The sequence below is a fragment of the Labeo rohita genome, chromosome 20, assembly GCF_022985175.1.
Source record: "Labeo rohita strain BAU-BD-2019 chromosome 20, IGBB_LRoh.1.0, whole genome shotgun sequence".
Classification (NCBI taxonomy): Eukaryota; Metazoa; Chordata; class Actinopteri; order Cypriniformes; family Cyprinidae; genus Labeo; species Labeo rohita.
Window position 1 is genome coordinate 14,643,991 of NC_066888.1, and position 18,710 is coordinate 14,662,700.

At 36.1% G+C, this 18,710-nt stretch overlaps 1 protein-coding gene across 1 annotated transcript; it reads right to left on the reverse strand.

Moving 5' to 3' along the window:
• Positions 1-9,011: 9,011 nt before the first annotated feature.
• On the reverse strand, positions 9,012-17,464 carry spata18 (spermatogenesis associated 18). Its single transcript, XM_051139168.1, has 12 exons — positions 17,342-17,464; positions 15,572-15,677; positions 15,340-15,455; positions 15,050-15,168; positions 14,376-14,471; positions 13,790-13,924; positions 13,476-13,707; positions 12,450-12,608; positions 11,941-12,116; positions 11,628-11,751; positions 11,245-11,304; positions 9,012-9,146 (listed from the first exon to the last, which is right to left on the reverse strand). The coding sequence occupies exons 1-12, from the start codon at positions 17,426-17,428 to the stop codon at positions 9,090-9,092; spliced, it is 1,467 nt and encodes a 488-aa protein (XP_050995125.1). The 5' UTR covers positions 17,429-17,464; the 3' UTR covers positions 9,012-9,089.
• Between the last annotated feature and the right edge of the window lie 1,246 nt (positions 17,465-18,710).

Here is an 18,710-nt window from a genome sequence, read left to right on the forward strand (position 1 = left end):
TTAAAATTTTCCTGATAATTTACTCATTCCTATCATCCAAGATGTTCATGTCTTTCTTTTTGTTCAGTCGAAAAGAAATTAAGGTTTTTGAGGAAAACATTCCAGGATTTTTCTCCTTATAGTGGATTTCAATAGGGATCAACCAGTTGATGATCCAAACTGCCGTTTCAATGCAGCTTCAAAGGGCTCTACATGATCCCAGCCAAGGAATAAGGGTCTTATGTATTGAAAGTTCAGTCATTTTCTAAAAAAAATAAAAATGTATACACTTTTTAACCACAAATGCTCGTCTTGCACTAGCTCTGCGTCCACAACTTCATGCATTATGTAATAATGTTGTAAAGGTCACGTGTGACGTAGTTTTTTTCCTCAAAAACCTTAATTTCTTTTCAACTGAAGAAGGAAAAACATGAACATGTTGCATGACATGTAAATTATCAGGAAATTTTAATTCAGGAGTGAACTAATTCTTTAAACTTATTAACCATTTTGGTTAATAAACTGAACAAATTTCATATATTTCGGATTACTCTCTTCTACTGTATATTTCGGACTACTGATTTATTGGAATCAGTTGACCTCTAGTATTTGGACATTTGATTAAAGGCTGGTGCAGTGCTTTCATCCTTGAGGAAGGGTTTTGGTAGAAAGAGTGGATGAAAGGAGATCTGTTAATGGATGCCCGGTTGAACTGATATATCCAGGATAGTGGGAGGACATCTCTAAACACACTTATATGCTTTACCCCCTTCCTTCAACACAATGCCGGGAAAGTACAGTGAGTTACAGGCCCCTGCAGAGCTTACCTCCAGTGAACAAGCAGAAGGTCTCTGCGGTTACGTTCTCCTGCCTCTCAAACCACAGCACAACTGGAAAAACATTCCAATGGATATGTAACGGATCATCCGGGCCTGATGATGCTGACACCACAAACCACACCAAGCTTTTCCAACCGACCCCTGTCAAAGCATTTCGCCCCAGTCCAACTCGGCAGACCAGTCGGACGTTTGGGTGTAGGAATACTCTGGGCTGCTGTTTTCATCATGGAGATCCCAAACATGCACCTTGGAAGGATATTTCTATAGACCTCCAGGGAAAACGCAGGAACACAATTTCAGGTTGGCACATGGGTGAGTGTGATCACCTGAACAGCCCTTACCTAAGAGAAAAGACTCCAGAGGAAGAATTGTCTTTTTATCTTACCAAACATTGGATTGCAACATATAACACTGAGAAATGTTCAACATTTTCAAACCGATCCAAAACAAACTGTGGTTTGGAGCATCTAACAGCCACACTTCCCCACATCTTTTTGGCTTGTTTCAGCAGACATATATTCATATTTCCAAACGTCTTGTAGGCTAAAGTATTTAGCCAAATGCATGATTCAGTACACGGCTCACGGGAAACCTGCCAAGTTAAACAACATAACATAAAATCAATCTCTGCTGGTGTTACAATGCAAAATCCTGGTTAATAGGCCTGAAATTGTTTTCACAGCAATAGGCAAACGCTGGATATAATGAATCTGTAAGACTAATGGATCTGCACATGCCTGCAGATATAACTACTTAAATTCATCAACGAATACCAGATGTGAGAGGATGATATGAACTCTGCCTCACTAAACTGATGGAGTACTGGTAACTTACTGGAGTTCAGTTTCCTTTTATTTTAAAATATTAAAATGTTGTTTTTAAAAAATAAGAGTACTTCTATTATTAGGACGTAGCACTGAAAGCACGTAGCACTGAAACCCTATTGTAATTGTTAGAAAAGTCATGGATCGGCGATCTCCACGTAAAACTGATTGTGCAGACCAAACCGTAAATCATAGAGACTTGAAACTTGGAGGGATGGTAGTACTCACACAGCTTACGATGTGACCAAGGCTCGCCTCAATCAGCCTGACAGGGAAGCTACAGCGATCAAAGACACAAATTGGTCATAAATCTTAAACCGTCACTTGCAGGTGGATTCGATCGTGAAAAACCAACTTTTGTGAACTAGTCTTAGGTTTTTCACCTGATCAGAACCAAACCATTACAGAAAGATTCTCTGGAGAGTGAATATCAATAATTATTTTTAAAAAGTTGAACTTTCGACTCACAGGGGCGCCAGAATGTCAGAACACTTATGCAAGAGCTCAATCTGAGGTCACAGGGAGCTTGGCGCTATAAGGGGCCATTCACACAGAACGCGTTTTTCCATTCCAGTGTGCTACTTTTCCATTGTTTTTCTATGTAAACACATGCTTGATGGACGTGCATGCGCAACCATTTGTCTTATCAACATGAAAATCGTTGCGGCGGTCAATTGCGGCGAAATTTGAGCACCTGTTAAACAAGGTTAACGGAGGCCGATTGGCCGATTGGACATCGATTTTTTTCAAGGGCATAAACAATTGTATGTTGCACGGTTTTTCGTACGTACGCCTGATATTCATTTCATACAATAGAACTCCTCATTCTGGACAACTTTGCCTCTAGAACCACTGCTGTCAATCAAATCACATCAGAAGATGTAAAAAAAAAAATAATAAATACTTTTGCGAACTAGTCCTAGGCTTTTTCACTCAATCTGGAAAAAAAACTGCAGTACAATTCTCTGGACTCTCTAGGCCAACAATTATCAAAAAATGTTGAAATTTACCTTTTGGGAAGCTATAATGGGGTCATTTAGGAAAGGGGCCTTTCCAAATTTACCCAAAATCCTATAAAGCCTAAAGGAAAACTCAAAACTTCACAAAGCCTGCTAAGCACATGCGACAGGTGATTCTGAACAAGCATGCAAAGTTTCAAGGGTATCAGACCACAGCCGGTGCTATAACAGTCATAAACGTTACAAAACATAATATTTTTATGGTAAATTACCTGAATTTGCCAACAATACTTTTTTAATCATTGGCTTAGGTGGGTACAGCCTTGCTAAATAATATGTAATGTCTTTTTCCTAACAATAGTCAAATGCCTTAAGCGTTTGAACCCCTATAATCGCTGCTTGCAGCTATATTTATTATTATGATTAAATGGATAGTTCACCCAAAAATGAAAATTCTGTCATTAATTACTCACCCTCATGTCGTTTCTAAACCTCTAAGATCTTCGGAACACACATTACACAAATTCTGACCCTGCATAGACAACCTTGTAATTACCACATTCAAATGGCCTAGAAAGGTAGTAAGGACATTGATAAAATAGTTAATGTGACATCAGTGGTTCAACCGTAATTTTATGAAGCTACGAGAATACTTTTTGTGCATAAAGAAAACAAAAACAACTACTTTATTCAATAACTTCTTATCTTCCGTGTCAGTCTTTGCTATACGTTTATGAGAGTATCATGAATAAATGTTAATATTAAGTAGCCTAACTTAAGTCACTTATTTGAAAAAGTAATTTAAGCATTTTTTGTAAATTTAGAAATAATGTATTGCTTCAACTAGTTACTTCGGGAAAGTTGTCTGATTATGTAACTTGCATTACTTGTAATCCGTTACCCCCGACACTGGCAATTGTCATTTGAATGTAAAAAATGATGATAATAATGCTGATGGTTTATATTATCCAAGGATGAGCTTTTGTTTCTGCAGTAAACGTGTTTGTGCCCTCTTACTCACCCTGAAGGGTTTATGCATCTATCTTTCTGCCTTTCTTTTTCTTTAAGTTTCTCTCCAGGCAAAAGCCCAGGAGATGCTGCCAAGCTTTGCTAATAAGCTTGGCCGAACAATTCTGCTCATTAGCATGTGGCAATTTCCTCGTGTTAATTAGCAGTTGTGAACAATGACTCCACACTATTGCTGGCATTACCATCAGGACTTAATGACCTCAGGCAAGCGAGCAATGAAAACTGTCCAGCATTTTAAAACACAACACTGCAATCAACTAGCCAATAACAATCTATTAGTGCGCAAAAGATACACCTATGGAATTTTGTGGTGTGACTGTTATATATTATTCAAACATATTTATACAATTTATCTTTCTTGCAGACTCCAGCTCTCTGTCTTTCTCAGTCAGTTTGAGGATGAGACTCTAATTTAATTACACACTCTCATACACATTCATCTCTGACTGACTGACTGAACTTGAACTTGGAGACTCAAGGAAAAGCCTCAAACTTTCATTGCCTCTCCACCCTTTTCTCTCTCGTTCTATTTCTTTAAAGAACACACAACCTATTATTTATCATAATTCTATGACTATTTCAGTCTTATTCTGTAAACTTTTGACTCTGGTGGTTCATGCATTGAGCTGAGGAGTTTCTTAATTTTAATGCAAGATCGCCACCAAGTGGCTCAACACGATTTACTGTACTCATGTAGTTTTTAGAGCATCATTGAACCCAATGCATTCAACAAAAAGGCAATGATCTTCAGTTAACACAAGAGACAGATTATGATAACCTGGTCTTCATACCCTGTCTGTGAAAAACTGTTTAGGAAAAGGTTTGGATTCAACATTTGTGTTTGTTCTTATAATTTCCGGTCAGGTAGGTGAAATATTAGGCTAATATCTTAATTAATACTGCTTATACATATCTTTACCACCTATTAACTTTAGTTATTAATATTGCTCCCTTTCCTGATTACTAAGTCCTTTATGATTTTGCAGCTTCCACGCGTTTTTCCGTGGTTTAGACAGCATAAATAAGCAGAATAAGGTATTCAGTAGTACATGAACCGTGCAATCCATACTGTTTACATCCGCCAGCATCGCCAATATGGCTTATGCACATCTGTCACATCCGGTGTATGTATATATACACTACCGTTCAAAAGTTTGGGGTCAGTACATTTTTATTGTTTCTTTTTTTTTTTTTTTTTTTTTTTTTTTTTAAGAAATTAATACTTTTATTCACCAAGGATGTATTAAGTTAATAATTAAAAGTTTATTAAAAGTTAATAATAAATAATTTACATGCAATTTTTACAATTTTACAATATTACTGTTTTTTTTCTATATTTTTAATCAAATAAATGCAGCCTTAATTAGCATAAGTGACTTCTTTAAAGACTATTACAAGTCTTACTGACCCCAAACTTTTGAACGGTAGTGTATATATATATATATATATTCACAGTGCAGTTAAAATGTAAACTCCATCGTATCTTATCATTATTGTATTACTAATTTATGGCCAGTTCCTGCTACTGCAGTTGCTATTTTTGTATTCAAAAACTTTCAGTGTTTATCCAGACTAGTGAAACTTTTAATGATGAAGAGATTTTAGCATATATTGCTTTTTATGCATGCAGGCTTTAGACTTCTCCAACCTTGGTCTGCTGGAGGTCTCAGATCTCAGTTTGCTACAGAGTACAGTCCAGGTCCGGCAGCAACTGCGCTCAAAATAACTCCTGGTTGGGGGATTTCTAGGACACGGTGCAAAATACAGCATCTGTTTATTTCAGGAAAACGATAAGTAGCCATTGAGTTTGAGTTCATGCTGCGCCAGCCTGTATTACTGGTCCCTGCTTTATAATTTGTTGCTAAGACTTGGCCTTGCAGTCATTCTACAATTACACTGCCCGCCATCCTCTCATCCTATAACAGTGGGAGGTTATCCGATGCCATAGCAGCTATATAATGCTGCCTTTATTTGCAGTCAGCAGCAAACAGATGTGTCTAAAGTAGCATGTCTCTGTAGCTGGCGTGTGTGTGCGGATGCTGTGTGGTTGAGAGTGTCTCAAAGAATCCACTCTGCTGTAATCATGTACATGGCCTACCTAGCAATTTATTTCATTTCATGGCTCCACTTTTGAAAATGTCCTGTATTTTTCCCTTTTTTTTCCTCTTTACAGTTGAAAATACATACTTTAAGGGAACACTCACTAATGTTTTATGTTGTGCTGTCTGTCTTGAAGTTACACTGTTACCAGTGTCATTGTAGAAATGCACAATCAGCTATGATCTACCTGGTCTCATGGCGAAAACGTACCTGTGAGTTTTTCGCAATACACAAAATACGTACCAATAAGTACAAATCACTGAAGTTGATGTGGTAGAGGTGGTAAAACAGCGAGCAATTGTTATTGTGTTGTTTTTGTACACATTTATGATTACAGCTCCATATGTTTCATTTTCTGGAGCGGTAACAAGCTTGCACGATAATTCAGCCTGAATGGAATTGGACTTAGGATGTGGAATCCTTGGGTACGAATCCTGTGAAAAACATGACTCACGATGAGCTGAAAGATGAGAGATCAAAAAACAAACTAAAACGGCACGCTTGCGATTGCGTTTTTACGTCACATTCACTTTTGTAATACTATAGGGTTGGTTTTGGGTGTAGTGCAGATGGTATGTTATTTTAAAACGTCACGGAGCGTTATAATGCCACTCAATGGACATTTAAAGTCAGAACTGCAGTGACGCGTACAAACCAACGTCACACAAAACATAGCATGTGAATGTTCATCTGTTTGGGGGAAAAAAACACTTTTTTAGCATCACTCAGTGGACATTTCACATCGAATATGTCACGAAACCTACAATGACGTGACTTGCGAAGAAGTTCCCACAGGTACGTTTTTGTCATGAGATTAGGTTGCCCATGATTCCTTTATTCTCTGGAGAAAAAAAAAAATTGTTCAATAACAATGAGAGTTACAGAGATTAAATGAGTCATATGTGGCTGGTCATGTGATCTCAACATGGTAGCCCCCATTAGGCAACCTGCATGTAAAATCAAACAGCTTTAAATATATAACAAAATTAAATATTAGATGAAAAACATCTTTTATACCTAAAAAATATATTTTTTATACCTAAAAAAACATATTAGATTACCAAAATTAAATATGTTGCCTTGGCAACTAACTGAATTTAAAGAAGTTTAAGTTGAAGTACAAAAATTACTAAAACTGAAATAAAAAAGTAAATACAAATATTCTGTTTTTGAACAAATAACAATTAATAGAACTAAACAAAAAATACATAAATCAAAAAATGACAAAAAAAAATACTGATAATATTTTAATATTTTGAAATAATAATTTTAAAATATAAATAACTAGTTTAACATAACATAACGTAATAAATAACAACACTTTTGTTAGGATGTCGCTAAGTGTTCATTATTGACATATAAACTGACTGTTCAGAAGAATTCACTTTTTTTACTTGGGGAAATTATTAGTGGACCATTAAAGGATGCGTTTACTCCAGAATTAAACTGTCCTGATAATACACAGTACTCACCCCTATGGCATCCAAGATGTTCATGTCTCTATATTCAATCTCTATATATATATACTTTTTAACAATTATGTTGGAAAGGTCATTAGTGACGCTGGCAGAAGTACTGACCCAGTGTTTACAAAGTGAATTTGCAAAGAAAGTCAAACGCCCTTTACGAAAAAAGGTAAAACAACAATTTCAATTTTTAACGTGACTACATTTGTGGTTAAAAAAAAAGTAGAATTTTTTTTTTTTTTTTTTTTAGAAAATAGCAGATCCTTTCACTAGATAAGACACTTATTCCTTGGCTGGGATTGTGTAGAGCACTTTGAAGCTGCAATTTGGACTTTCAACCCATTGGCTCCCATTAAAGTTCACTATATGGAGAAAAATCCTGGAATGTTTTCCCCAAACCTTCTTTTTGACTGAACAAAGAAAGACATGAACATCTTAAATAACATGGGGGTGAGTAAATTATCAGGAATTTTCAATTCAGGAGTGAACTAATCATTTAATATTATCCCAGTTTTCATGGAATAATGGCTAGATACACATTAATGTGTTTGTATCCTCTTCAGTTTAGTAGGATATTAGTGACCTCTAGTGGGGACAAGTGGAAGTGGGTACAGACAGAATAATGTGTTTGGACTAGTTGACCCTTTGTGCTGAAATGATAATAACGCCAGTTTTACCCATCTTTTATGTAACTGACTTCCTTTATATAATCTATTATTATTCAAGGAAACTAATCAATTTTATACATACATTAATTGTGAGACCACTGTTGAGTAATTTTTGTTTTATTATATGTACTCAGATCAGTTATTTCACTGTTTGAAAACAATTGTTTTGCCCTAATTTTAATAAGTAACTTTAATAAGTTTAAGGTCTGTTACAGGTGATTCACACTCACACATATCTGTGTTTAGACAAATTTAATAAATGATTTAAGATAAAGTACTTTCATTGATACAGACCATAAACATGACAAAATTAGGAGAACAGACTGAGCACCTTAAAATTATACTGTGAGATTGAGGTTTTGAACCACTCAAAACACTGCAGTCTGATACTTTTGTACTGAAGTAAAAAAAAAAATAGCACCAACATTAGAAAAGGGGAAATACATTCAATGCATTCTGTAAAAGATTCTTTTAGTGTCTACAGATTATGTACTACATAGAAGAAACAGTTTTATGATTCTACTTCACATACAGCACTTATATTTAAAGTGATGACAGAAATACAGATCTCATTACAAAAGAGCCAATTAATATTCTCCAGGAAATCTGAATTACAAAAGTGCTGGTGTGCAGGTGTGACCTATAGAAGACAACAGATTTTCTATTTTCTATTTCCTACCGTAGAAATAAAAATCACGTAAATATGTAAGAAAACACTGCATACTAAAAAATAGAAAGAATAGCACCTTAAAGGACTTGTCCAGTTGTCACAGACAAATAGAGCACCTTAACAAGCACATACACCACTATCCAAAAGTTTCATTAAAAAAAAAAATCTCACTGAACACAAACTTTTGAACTGTGGTGCAACGTGCAATTGTCCTGTTAGATTCATTGAGTAAAATGTTAGAGAGCTGTTCCCTCATTTTGAGTCACAGATCAGTATAATGCATATTCATGGTGCTGATCTAATACAATGGAGGTTTAACTGGCCAGTCGTGTCAAGTGCAGTCAAGTCAAGTGCAGTCCACTCAGAAAATGTTTGTGTCTAGCTTTATCTCTTGTAAATGAATCATTAGTAAAGGTAATTGTTTTCCACTTTAGTTTCTAATTCATCCCACACATAGAAAAGAATATGTTAAAACTGAAAAAAAAAAAAAAGTTTTGATTAATCTGCTTCTGTTTGGTTCTGTATCCAGTGTGAAGTGAGGTCAGGTATCAGACTTTAAAGTCGATTACTTGAGAGACGTCCAGGGGAAGGGCTTCGACTACGACTGGCCATCTGACAGAGGGACAGAGAGTGAGACGACTTAAAACACAGCAGAAATAATTCTGAGAGAATACCACAGAAGAATAGAAGAATTTGCAAATAAATTGTACTAACCCTCAGACTCAGTGAGGAAGCATGTGCAAGAAAATGAAGAAAACTTCATTTCTAAACTAATGGGCACAATGAATTGTGGACTATATACTATATTGTGGATTATATTGTTGATGTTTTCCTTGTGTACTTGTGAGAAGGTTTAAGGAATAATTCACAACAAAATTAAAATTCTGTCATAATCTATTTACCTGTATTCTAAACCTGCATGTAGGCACAAAAGCAGAGGTTTAGCAGAATGTCTGAGCTGCTCTTTCATATAGTGAAAGTGGATGGGCACCAGGGGGTGTCAAACTCCAAAACGCACTGTAAAATTACTATAAAAATAATATAGCTGCAAGCAGTAATTACCAGGGTTCAAGCGCTTGTAAGTCATTTAAGCACATATGAAAAAAGACATTATTTAGCAAGCCTGTAAGCACCTGAATCAATGATTTGAAAAAGCATTTTTGGCAAATCCTGGTAATTTACCATAGAAATATTATTTAACGTTTATGACTGTTATAGCACCAGCTGTGGTCTGACCTCCATTAAACTTTGCATGCTTGTTTAGAATCACCTGTCTCATGTGCTCACCAGGCTTTGTGAGTTTTCCTTTAGGCTTTATAGGATTTTGGGTAAATTTGGATAGGTCCATTTTATAAACAACCCCATTATAGCCTCCCAAAGGGTAAATTTCAACATTTTTTTTTTAACTAATTTTTTTGGGGCTTTTTATGCCTTTTATTGTGATAGGACAGTAGAGAGATGACAGGAAAGAGCTGGAAGGAGAGAGGGGAGCAGGATTGGTGAAGGACCTCGAGACGGGAATCGAACTTGGGTTGTAGTTGCGCTATATGTCGACGCACTAACCGCGAGGCTATTGGCGCCAACACATTTCAACATTTTTTGATAATTATTGACCAAGAGAGTCCAGAGAATTGTACTGCAGTGTCCCCCACCCATGGGCAATTTCTTTTAAATTCTATCGGAACTTTGGGGCCGTGACTCGAACAGGACCACAGACTTTCGTTCTGAGCGGCCTCCGTTAACCTTGTCTAACAGGTGCTCAAACTTCATCGGCCATGTTTTTTTGATATACGCAAATGTTCTTGTAGACACTTATGGCACTTTGGACCAAGACCGAGCACACCGATATACATGTTGACAGGACAAATGGTTGCACATTTATAGCCATTTTTTCCCTCTTATAGTGCCACCAAGTGGCCAAGCTCTGTGATTCTTTTCCTGTGACCTCAGATTGAGCTCTTACATAAGTGCTCTGATTTTGGAGAAGAAATCTCATTAGGCATTTTACTAAAAGTGGCCCTGCCCCTTTCAAACGTTTTGGCGACCCTTTCCAATGGTGAGTCGAAAGTTCAGCTTAATTATTGATATTCACTTTCCAGGGATAATTTCTTCACTGATTTGTTAGTGATCAGGCGAAAACCCTAGGATTAGTTAGCAAAAGTAGGTTTTTCAAAAAATGTGAAATACCTTACGATCGAATCTGAGCCAAGGATTCCAACGAAATAAGACACTTGAACCTGCGACTGATGGTTTAGGAGTTATGAGCAATTTCATACTTTTGATCGCTGTAGCGCCCCCCATCAGGCCAATTGGGGTGAGCCTTGGTCACGTTGTAGGTGGTGTGAGTACTACCATCCCTCCAAGCTTTAAGTCTCTATGACTTATGGTTTGGTCTGCACAAACAGTTTTACGTGGAGATTGCTGATCCGTGACCATTCTAACAACTACAGTAGGGTTTCAGTGCTATGCGCTTGAACCCCTAATGATAGCTTTGTGTGAGGAACAGACTGGAAATCTTTACAGCCATGGCCACAGTTCACTTTCATTGTATAGAAAACAACAGCTAAGACATTCTGCTGTAAATAACTCCTTTTGTTTTTACAAAAACAAAACACTCATATGAGTTCAAAAAATGTGAGGGTGTGTAAATGATGGTCAACTATCCCTTGAACTGGAAGACTAACTGCTGGGGTGTTCAGTAGAAACTCACAAATGTGCGGCTGGGGCTTCCTGAGCGAACAGGACTGGAGCTACGACTCCTGCTTCTCCACTAGAGAAAAACGAACATCATTTTAGGTTCTTTAACTTGAATTTAAATTAAATTCAGTTAATTTAGTTAATTCAGTAGTCAGTAACTCCTAAACATTTTTTAAATGTAATCATTTATAAATATATTAATTATTATATTACTTAGTATTACTATATTATATTACTATATATTACTATATTACTAATATTGCGTAATCCTTATGAAAAAGCATTAACAAAATCCGCAAAAACTTTATTTAAGTTTTTTTTTCTGTGAAGTAGGGGTATGTCATGCCTAGTATGAATGCTGTTTAGATTGATTTTCTCTAAATGGCCTCCACATACCAGAGCTCCTCTCCTAGTGACCGCCTCTCCCTTCAGTATAACAGCGTCTCCCTCCAACAGTGCAGGCCACACGTGATACGCCACCAGTGGAGCAGTGAACTCAGAGTCAAAGCTGCGTCTGTACCTGAGAAGAAGACAAAGTGTGATGGGTAAGACACTCATTTACACTTGTGTGTTTGTCTGTTTGTTTGTTTTTTTCATTGATAAATGTTTCAGTGTTCATCTTTAAAAAAAAATTCTGTATTTCACTGTGAGTGTAAGTGACGGTGTGATGTGTATGTATGAGTGTGTCTAATTTATGAGCCCTACTCACTTAACATCACTGTAGAGTTCTCCATCTGAGCTGAAGGCCAGGTCCAGCGGTGGGTCCAGGGTCTGCATAGCAAATCCTATTCGACATGCTTCCCTAATGAAGCTGCTGATCAGAACAAAGTCCACCTCCGGAGGGAAAGAGATGCGTGGGTTTACGTTCATCGCGTTGATCACATCCTGTAGATGAAAGTTGAACAATTACATTTATACTGTATGTTATTCAACAAGAGTAAAGGAAACTACATTTGAATGTACACAACAGTTTTAAAACTATTAAAAATAAAATATAACATTACAATAAAAAAGATCAATTAATTAAATAATTAATTTTAAAAAGCCCAGAAATGTTACCTGGGCAAGAAATAAATCTGAAGTACTAAAATTGCCAAAACTAAAACTGAAAATAAAAATAGATTAAAGCTAAATTGAAATATTTAAAATGACAAAAGCAAAAACTGAAAATATAAAAATAAAAGCTCATTCACAAATATTAAGACCGGTCAAACATACATTAACGCTGGTTTGCACATCATACAGGTCCAGATTTCTCACAATGTAATCCACCACTGCATCCTCCAAACTCTCAGGACCAATGTGAGTGGAGGAAAGTGTCTTCCTCACACGTGATTTAAACTGACGATAGGCCAGTTTAGCAGCCTGAAATGATTCCTGTTGGACAATACAATTTATTATAATACAGCTTCTTCCCTGCTCATAACAATAGAATAGAATAGAATAGAATAGAATAGAATAGAATAGAATAGAATAGAATTTTTTTTAATTCCAGAAAATTCTAAGAAATATTTTTCTTTAGTTTTAGATCAGATTAGTTCAGATTAAAGGGATAGTTCACCCAAAATGAAAATTCAGTCATTAATTACTCACCCTCATATTGTTCCAAACCTATAAGACCTTTGTTCACTTTTAGAACACAAATTCCAATATTTTTGTTGAAAACCAAGACCTTTCTGACCCTGCATAGACAGTAATGCTACTACCACAGTAAAGGCCCAGAAAGGTAGTAAATACATAGTTAGTTAAATAGCCACATAGTAATATAGTGACATTAGTGGTTAAATATTAATTTTATGAAACTACACGAATACTTTTTTTTTGTGTGCAAAGAAAACAAAATAGACTTTTTTCAACAATTTCTTTCATCGCACTTTCACAACATGGAAGAAATTGTTGAATAAAGTCGTTATTTTTGTTTTGTGATGCCACATGGACTATTTTATCAATGTCCTTACTACATTTCCAGGCTTGAATGTGTCAGTTGCGTTGCTGTCTATGCAGGGTCAGAAAGCTCTTAGATTTCATCAAAAATATCTTCATTTGTGTTCTGAAGATGAACGAAGGTCTTATGGGTTTGGAACGACATGAGGATGAGTAATTAATGACAGAATTTTAATTTTTGTGTGAACTATCCCTTTAAGGAACTGCTATGTTCTTTACAATATTCTATAACATAACTATTACTAGCTTGCACTAATGGTTATCACAGGATGGTAATCTATAACCAGAAATTATTCTTACCACAACAGCGATGAAAAGGATCCTCTGGACTGTTTCCAGGTCATCAATGTATCTGCGCAGGAGACTCTGGGACTCCAGTCTTTCTGTGGCGTACAGGTCTGAGAAACGGGAGACCAACCGTGCGTGCCGAGAGGAACTGGTGAGCTGGGCGCGTGTAGGAGACTCGCCCCTCACAGGGCTAACAGAGCGACTCCGGCGAGGAAGAGGACTAGGTGAACGGCTCCTGACCAGTCTGGAAGTGAGTCAAGAGAGTAAGTTAGACTTACTGAAGTCTCTTTTGCTCAAGCAACTAGGTGTTTTTACATCAAACATACCTCTCCTGCAGAACAGTCTTTTCAGCAGTGAGGAACGAGATCTCATCTCGTAGGATTCTGACCTGTCTCTCATAGTCATCAAGTACATCCAGCTTTCTCTTATACAGATCAACCTGATCTTGAGCAACTCGTAACCTAACACAAAGACACAATTTGATCATTTAAAGGGGGGGCATATCATTACAAATAAGACTTTTTCCATGTTTCAGTGCTGTAAACGGGTCTCCAGTGCATCTACCAACCCTGAAAATGTGAAAAAGGACAACCCAGTAACTTTGTTTTGGTCAGCCTTTCTCTGCAAGCATGCTAAAAAAATAAGCCGTTCAGATTTCACTCCCCCGTGACATAGGAAGGGGATCATATTATAATATTACCGCCCCTTTATCTATACGTTTCCACCCACTGCGCCACCATTATGTTTGGTGTACCAGTTCTAACGCCATGGCAGAAGTTTAAGAAAAGCATGCTAACTGATCTGTCTTTGGCTGCAGAGACGAACACTGAGCACTATTTAGATTCCCAGCCTGGTTTAATCCACAAAGAGAAAAAAAGACATTTAAACTAAAGTTCACCATCTCTGACTCACTCTGACTTTAGATGTAGTATTTCATCTTCTGTTGCCAACAGGGTGGTTGCAGATTTATTCTTTGTAGAGTCCAGTTCAATCTGAGTGTCAGCAAGCCTGGAATCAAATGAACAGTACAACTGACTTTGATTTATTTGTATGGAGTATAAAATGTAACACTGATTCTTAAGCAAGACAAGCTTTCTGTATTAGAGTGTACTGTGTATTCGGATCAGGGTATGGTTTGTAAGGGGTCAGGGTTCTGTTTATATGAGCCCTAAACTTTGCAGTACAATTCACACTTTCATTTACACGTGCATTTATGTATTCTGAACAAAACTTAACAATAAAACAAATATATTAGTAAATGTTCAGTCTCCTCAAAATGGACCAGTTTGTAGAACATGTATCAAGGCACTGTATGTGTGCAAGGTATTTTTGAATCTGAAATTTCATTCGAATCAAGTTCAGGTTGTTTGAGGTGTTTACATGAAGATTTTCAGTCCAACTTGAGTGCAGGTAAACATAGCTAGTAATGACATTCTCATTCAAATCCCTGTTTTTTAACAAATCACCCTGATTTGAATGTTTGTAATAAATTAACAGAATTTTATGAAGATTTTTTTGTGATCTATCACTAAACACTCCTAAGACCAATTATCTCATTCAGACTTGTTACTAGAATTGATACTGACTCCTGTTTAACTGTGTCCAACTCTATACGTGTAGAACACAGCCGGTCTTCTATTTTCTGCAGGTCGCTCTCATGAGCTGAGGATAGTTCGCGAATCTTCCGATCCTTCTCCATAGATTCCTGATTGGCACACACAAAAGTATACAAACAGAGATACAAATACATGCAGGTATGGCTACTCAAATTGTTATTTCACTCATGAACACAACCATTATACACAAAACACACGTGGTTAACGTGGAACAAATGGTTAAGAGGACAGCAACAGAGAATTTTGGATATCCAACTGACCTGAATGAGGCTAAGGCTGGTATCCGAGGACACAGATGAAGCTGCAATGGTGAAGCAGGAGCCAAGCCATGGTAGAAGGCGAGATTTCAGTGTGTCAACCCCTGAATAATGTCCCCCTGAGAAAAAACATCATTGTTAAACAGTCAACAAGAGGGAATGACCATGTGACACAGTAGAGGTGAATGAGACACTAGATACTGAAGGTAAAGAGAAGGGCAGATCCATTTGTTACCCTCTTGTGCTGTAAGGTTGAGTATGGTGAACAATTGACCCTGGATTTTAGATGTGAGCTCCACAAGCTCACAGCACCTATTCAGGTTTTGGTCACAAGAGAACACCTGTGGGAAAAATGATCAAAAGATGAGGTATAGTGAGTAAGTATGCAGCTTTAGGTTCAACAGCAAAAAGTAGAGCAGCATTTGTGGAAATTCCCCCAAACTGCAACAATGGGCTGAATCGGATGTCACACTTCCTTGTCAGTTATAGCTTGAAAACAAAGGCTTTTATTTTTTGGCATTGCAACAATGTTTTGGTTATAGTGACAAATAAGTACAAAATAACTCATTCTGATATTCCATGTTCTCCATATACAAATACTGTATTAATTATTTAAAAATATTTTTTCAAGGTTATGAATCAAAAAACATCATAAATTCCTGAAATGACTCTATTTGTGACCCTAGAGCACAAAACCAGTCATTGGTCACACAGGTACTGTATATTTGTAACAGTAGCCAACAATACATTGAATAGGTCAAAATGATCGATTTTTCTTTTATGGCAAAAATCATTAGGATATTAAGGAAAGATCATGTTCCATGAAGATATTTTGTACATTTCCTACCGGTAATTTTTTTTTAGTCAACTTCGAAAGCAATTTTCTCAATAATTAAACACACAGTCAGGTTCCAGATTTTCAAATAGCTGTATCTCGGCCAAATACTGTCTTATCCTAACCTATCCTAAATTTTAAATAAATTGACCCTTATTATTGGTTTTGTGCCTTCGTGATGTTTCTAAGTTTTTAACTTAAATGTATTTTTTTAACTTACAAATGACAACAAAATGGCTTCTTTTCACACTGATTTTGACTTGGTGGACAGACTTTTTAAAATATTAATAATAAAAGTAAAAGTTAATATTTAAAGAAATAATAGTAAAAGAGTATGTCAAACTACTACATTTTTTAAATCTCAGCCTTTTAAAGAGATACCAACTAGATTGTAACTGGCTTTAAAGAAAAAATCCAAATTACTTAAAATGAAAACATGTTTAGCGTATAAAAAAATTAATTAATCTGTTTCAAGACATTTCATTTGACTTTAATTTCGTAACGTGTTTTTGAATAAATTAAAAGATAAAATAAACTACGTGTCACTGACCCTTATATGTGTGGTTCGAAATCGGGATTGCTAATAATTTAAGAAGACACACTGTAATTTTCTCTACACAAGACGAGAGTATATATAAAGACCTCCATCACTTCCTCCATTCATAAACACAAGTTTGACGGGAGCGCGCACGTTTGCTTTCAGCCTATCAGAAGTGTCCGGGAATGGAGTCCCGGTTGTCCTGACAACGAGCGTCCATAGAAACCAAACTCTGAAGCAAAAGCAATGCAAAAAGGCAAATATTCCAACTCAGGTCTGTTGTTAGATAAAAGCACAATGCAGGACACTCTTGTGCACATTATTAATTTAGGATGCTTGCCAACTACTCCGGTATATTATGACCATCTAACAACTAAAGTTGCTGTGCATATTGAGTTGTGCAAACTCCAGTCACAAAGAGATGTTTCTAAATAGTTCAAATACTTGTGGTGGAAACAGTCCTTATACGGAATCTCGAATATCACAATCTGGAATCGGTGAATCTTGAAATTGTGCACTTGATATTAAACACATTCCTAACTAAACAGAATGTAAATTCTGTGACTGACTGTAATAAACAATTGTTGTGGTTGATCACAGACTAAATGCAGCTTGAATTATTGATGACTTACATGATAGTCTTTGTACCAAGCTTCCAGTTTGTCCTGCAAAACACCGTACGGAGATGAGTTCACTAGTCTTCGTAAAGTGTCAGCCATAGCTGCAGATCTGCTGCTGTAATCCTGCTTCAGGACGTCCCAGTGCACTTAATCCAGCAGCGCGGGTGCGCGCTTTGTATTTATACTGCTAGTAAAAGCCCATCATTCACAGCCTTGACTTTCAACGAAACCATGGACGCGCTTTTAGTTGTAGCAACGGTTTGAGGAAATATAGCTCTATAAGCACAACGTGGACAGCCTGAAGCATACGAGCTGTTTGTTTTAACACGGCCTCTTATTATGTTACTGAGTGTCTCTGTCTGAGGGTGAAGCTCAGTTCTCAGTGATGAAATCTCACACTGTTAAGTGGGTGTCAGATGTCAAGTGCAGGAAGATCTTTATTTACATTCTCTTGAAGAGCAGGTGTAATGCCTTAATTGATTTTCCGTCATTTAACTTTATACCACGTGACTGTTCTGATCACAAATTAAATGAAAATAAACAATTTTAAGTAATAGCCTACGTTGTAGCTATTGCATTGAGTTATCCAGCAACTGGTGAGACAAAGTGGTAACACAGGGGTAAACACTACAATAATGTAATAAACGTTAAATAACATAACTGCAACACAAAACACGAAAAGTACACATTACTGATAAATTTATAGTAAAGTAAAAAAATAAAAATAAATAAATGACTGTTTACGCAGTGAAATGTTACTATAATGCTTACTATTTAATAAAAAACAATATTTTACTGTAAAAGTATTCTCTGAAAAGTATACACTACCAGTCAAAAGTTTTTGAACAGTAAGATTTTTAATGTTTTTTTAAGAAGTCTCTTCTGCTCACCAAGCCTGCACTTATTTGATCCAAAGTACAGCAAAAACAGTAACATTTTGTTTTCTATTTAAATATATTTTTAAAGTAATTTATTCCTGTGATTTCAAAACTGAATTTTTAGCATTATTAGCCAGTCTTCAGTGTCACATGATCCTTCAGAAATCATTCCAATATGCTGATTTGCTGTTCAAGAAACATTTTTCATTATCATTGTCATTAATAAAAAAAGTTATACTTTAAGGATTCTTTAATAAATGGAAAGATCCAAAGATCAGCATTTAAAACGCTTTTGTAACATAATACACTGTACCATTCAAAAGCTTGGAGGCAGTATAACTTTTTTGTTTTGTTTTGGTGTTTTTTTTTTATAGAAATGATAGAAATTAATATTATATGATATATTAATGATAGAAATTAATATACATTAATATTTTTATTTAGCAAGATGCATTAAATTGAAAAGTGATGATAAAGACAAGAAGATTTCTATTTCAGATAAA

Excerpts from the sequence above, each read along its gene's own strand:
- spata18 (XM_051139168.1), bottom strand. The coding sequence starts at position 17,428 with ATGGCTGACACTTTACGAAGACTAGTGAACTCATCTCCGTACGGTGTT. Across the intron at positions 15,678-17,341 it reads CTTGGTACAAAGACTATCAT|GTGTTCTCTTGTGACCAAAA; the intron begins GTAAGTCATCAA and ends TTTTTCCCACAG. Across the intron at positions 9,147-11,244 it reads GAAGCCCCAGCCGCACATTT|ATGGCCAGTCGTAGTCGAAG; the intron begins GTGAGTTTCTAC and ends TCCCTCTGTCAG.